The sequence below is a fragment of the Daphnia pulex genome, chromosome 5 (genome assembly GCF_021134715.1).
Source record: "Daphnia pulex isolate KAP4 chromosome 5, ASM2113471v1".
In the NCBI taxonomy this organism is placed as follows: domain Eukaryota; kingdom Metazoa; phylum Arthropoda; class Branchiopoda; order Diplostraca; family Daphniidae; genus Daphnia; species Daphnia pulex.
This window is the reverse complement of record NC_060021.1, coordinates 4,182,085-4,185,460: the sequence shown is the minus strand read 5'-3', so window position 1 is coordinate 4,185,460 and position 3,376 is coordinate 4,182,085. Positions and strand designations below refer to the sequence as shown.

The following is a 3,376-nucleotide window of genomic DNA, read 5'->3' as shown; positions in this document are numbered from 1 at the left end:
AATGTTATTATCCTGTTTTTTGTTTTGGTTTCGTTTTGTGTGCAGCGATGTAACTTTGATATATATGAGTGCTTCCCGAGTTCCGTATAAAGTGCCAGACTTTGCCAAAAGTTTAGATGATGACCAATTTAAAATATACTGTAAAGTACTTGAAGATCTAAAATGTAGTGATTCGTTGGTATTGGACCTAAATTTATTCAAATGTGGAAGTGAACTAGAAACGTTAATCCCTCCAATAACTAGGAACCACATGATTATTCATTTAGTCATGGGGCGTAATTGCAGTGACGGTGAAAAAGTTGAAGCCATAAACAATTTATTGTCCTCAGAACAAACCTTCTCTGACAAATTTCTTGCATTCCCCTTGACAAATGGAATTCTGATTCTCAGAAGCCATATAACTCACTCGCAAACTTTATCTGCTAAGCCAGCCACTCCATGGGTTGCATTGCAAAGCGATGGAAAAATTTTATTTGCTGTCTGTGACTGTGTTGCTGGGTAAGTAAAGTAACAGTGCAGTGTATCTTAAAAATATTAATGTTTGTATCTTTTTGTTTCAACAGACTAGGTAACAGCTGTATTCATGTTAGTGCATTTATACAACAAGCCATCCATGAGCACCAAAAGGATAAATCGACAACCACAAATGCAACAACCACAAGTACTGAAAATATAATTCCTCTAAAATCACTGCCGTGTAACTGGAATAAACCAGAAAAGGGTCCAGTAAGTTACAATCGTCACGCATTATAAATCTTTATGCATAAGTATTAATTTTTCTTGTTACACATTAGGTAACTATTGGAAAGATTGGTGATTTAACAACACTCCTTCCTAGAAAAAAAAAGCATTTCAGGGAAACACATTTTGCCAGTAACTGATGAAAAATTTAATCAGTGTAACGCAGAATTGGCTCTATTACCTTTTCTCCCTGTAACCTTGTCAACTATGGACCACTATGCTTCTTCTTTTACACCAACCACAGTGGCAAACAAAGTCCCAAAATATCTAACTACATTGTTTGATTGCAACCTAGAGGGGAAACCTTTTAATGTAGTGGAAGAAGAATGCGAACGTGTGTTGCAACTAATAACCCTAACTCGTGATGAGCAAGATGCAGCTGAACTGGTAACAAGAAATCAAAGTTCCTGCGAAGAATGGGGCAATCAACGAGGTGGACGTATAACAGGAACTATGATCTTCCGTGTCAAAAAATTCGATTTTTCACAACAATTAACTCCTGGAAGCACACAATTCATTTTAGAAATATGCTACCCAGAGATTAGCAAGTTCAATGGTAACAAGTATACCAGGTAACTAAAAGCAAATTACTATTCAGAATTGGTACCGCTCAACTAATTCTTCTTTTTTTAAAGGTACGGAAAAATGAGCCCTTTGCAGCCCAAAATTTTTCAAGTCATGTTAAAGAAAACAATCTACATTCTAATTTTGATTGCAAATGTGTTGGATTAATTATATCCATCACTCACCCTTTTCTGGCAGCGTCACCTGACCGTATCTGTCACGGCGAATGTCATGGGAAATTCGTATTGGAAATTAAATGCCCTTTCCGCGTAAGCGGTTTGAAGATCAAAGAATACTCTCTTAAAAACAAAGATTTCTTTCTAAAAGTGCATCATTCCACAGGAAATATGTCTCTAGATGATAGCTGCTCTCCTTCATCAACAGTGTCTACTTTATCCGAATCTGTTGTACAGAAAAAATGGATATTTGTGTCAGATGATTCACCTATTAAAGTGATACAGATTAATCCAAAGAAAAGGTTATTTTTGTGTGGAAAGTAAAAGAGAATTATACACGAAAGACGTCAAATACTTCCATTCCATGGTAGTACAGTCCTTTAGAATTTGCGTTGTAAAAATTATACGTAAAATCTAACCTTTTATTAATTTTTATCTATAGGAAACAACCAGAAGCAATTAAGTGGTACTTTCCGGAGCCATTACAAAAGTATATGGTATGCACAAATAGATTGTCACAATTTTTGTATTTACGAATGAATTTTCCATCAAGCAGGTGTGAAGAGTCCAGAAAATGAAACATGGATCGCGGAAGAGTTGAAAAAAACCTACGCCAATTTTAGAACCATATATCATGTGTTCGTTATAATATTTTCGTCATTGCGCAACGTGTTTTTAAATTAATTTATTGTAAACTTGAAACGAAATAAAATCTTTGTGTCATTCACGGATTCACGTTTACTGTTTTGCTAATTTTACTGCATATGCATAGGTAAAGTACATGATCATTTATTTTAAAAATAAGTTAACCTGATTAGAGTTTTTGAAACTAAACAACAAAGAACTGATGAAGTTCCCAGCAGCACATACACTGTTTTTGAACCCATATTCCGATACCGCGTGAAAAGTTGACTGAAGTGCAACAATTTTAAGTTATTAGCGTTAACCTACATAGCATTATGTGCGTGATCGTGATATAATTATACTTCTAGCTTAAAGAATTCCGTGGATATCGTAATAAAGCTGCGTGAACGCCTTTTTATGCATTTATACACTCCTATTCGAATTTCCCACCATTCAAAATGGCCGTCACCTGATTGGGTCATTTTTATTTGATCTGTTCTATAACAAAAAACATTGACTTAAATTGATAACGATGCATCACTAGATGCATTGATTCATGAGGATCACAAATATCATAATTTTCAGTGGAAATGATGAAGATTAATGCCCGTACGAACATGTCAAAGTTTCAGCATTTTCTGTAATCTCCCCTCCCCCAAAATTAGTCCAAAATTTAAAAAAATTATTAAAAATAAACTATTGGTTGGATTTAAAAAAATTTTATAGAAATATAAAGCTCTTGCCGAGATCTATCGATTTCTGTAAAATTTGAATGGAAAAATTTGAAGAAAAAAAAAGTTTCGAAACAGATTCTACTTTTTCGTTTTTGCGGCGCAGCCCATAACTTGACCTAATCGAGAAAACAAAAAAGTAGAAACTTGTACTGAAACTTTTTGTGTTTGTTTTTTCCACTTGAATTTTAAAGAAATCGATAGATTGAAATATTTCATATGTCTAAGAAAAACAAACCTTTTCTTCGACTGTCTTGTACTTATTAACTCAAGCCTTTTGTTCTTCACTTCTTAAATCACAATCTTTACGTTCCATATTTCCAATTTAACGAATTCAATAGCTACTCTAGAATTATAAAATCCAATTACAAACTAAAATAAAAAACGCAGAATATTACAGTTGACAGCGGGGACAGCCGAACTGGAAAATGTAAACAAGTAAAGAAAGATGCGTCTGCGTTGAGTACTAAACAGTATCCAAATTAAAAACATTAATTGTATTTACAAATAAATTGAATTTGCAAAATTTAGACCGTTTAC

General features: G+C 33.8%; 1 protein-coding gene across 1 annotated transcript; it reads left to right on the top strand.

Moving 5' to 3' along the window:
* Positions 1-268: 268 nt before the first annotated feature.
* On the top strand, positions 269-1,966 carry LOC124194795. Its single transcript, XM_046589182.1, has 6 exons — positions 269-498; positions 564-726; positions 795-873; positions 1,037-1,313; positions 1,377-1,848; positions 1,924-1,966. Exons 1-5 carry the CDS (start codon positions 269-271, stop codon positions 1,471-1,473), a joined length of 846 nt encoding a protein of 281 aa, XP_046445138.1. The 3' UTR covers positions 1,474-1,848; positions 1,924-1,966.
* Positions 1,967-3,376: the final 1,410 nt, after the last annotated feature.

Excerpts from the sequence above, each read along its gene's own strand:
- LOC124194795 (XM_046589182.1), top strand. The coding sequence starts at position 269 with ATGGGGCGTAATTGCAGTGACGGTGAAAAAGTTGAAGCCATAAACAAT. Across the intron at positions 499-563 it reads GTCTGTGACTGTGTTGCTGG|ACTAGGTAACAGCTGTATTC; the intron begins GTAAGTAAAGTA and ends TTGTTTCAACAG. Across the intron at positions 727-794 it reads ATAAACCAGAAAAGGGTCCA|GTAACTATTGGAAAGATTGG; the intron begins GTAAGTTACAAT and ends GTTACACATTAG.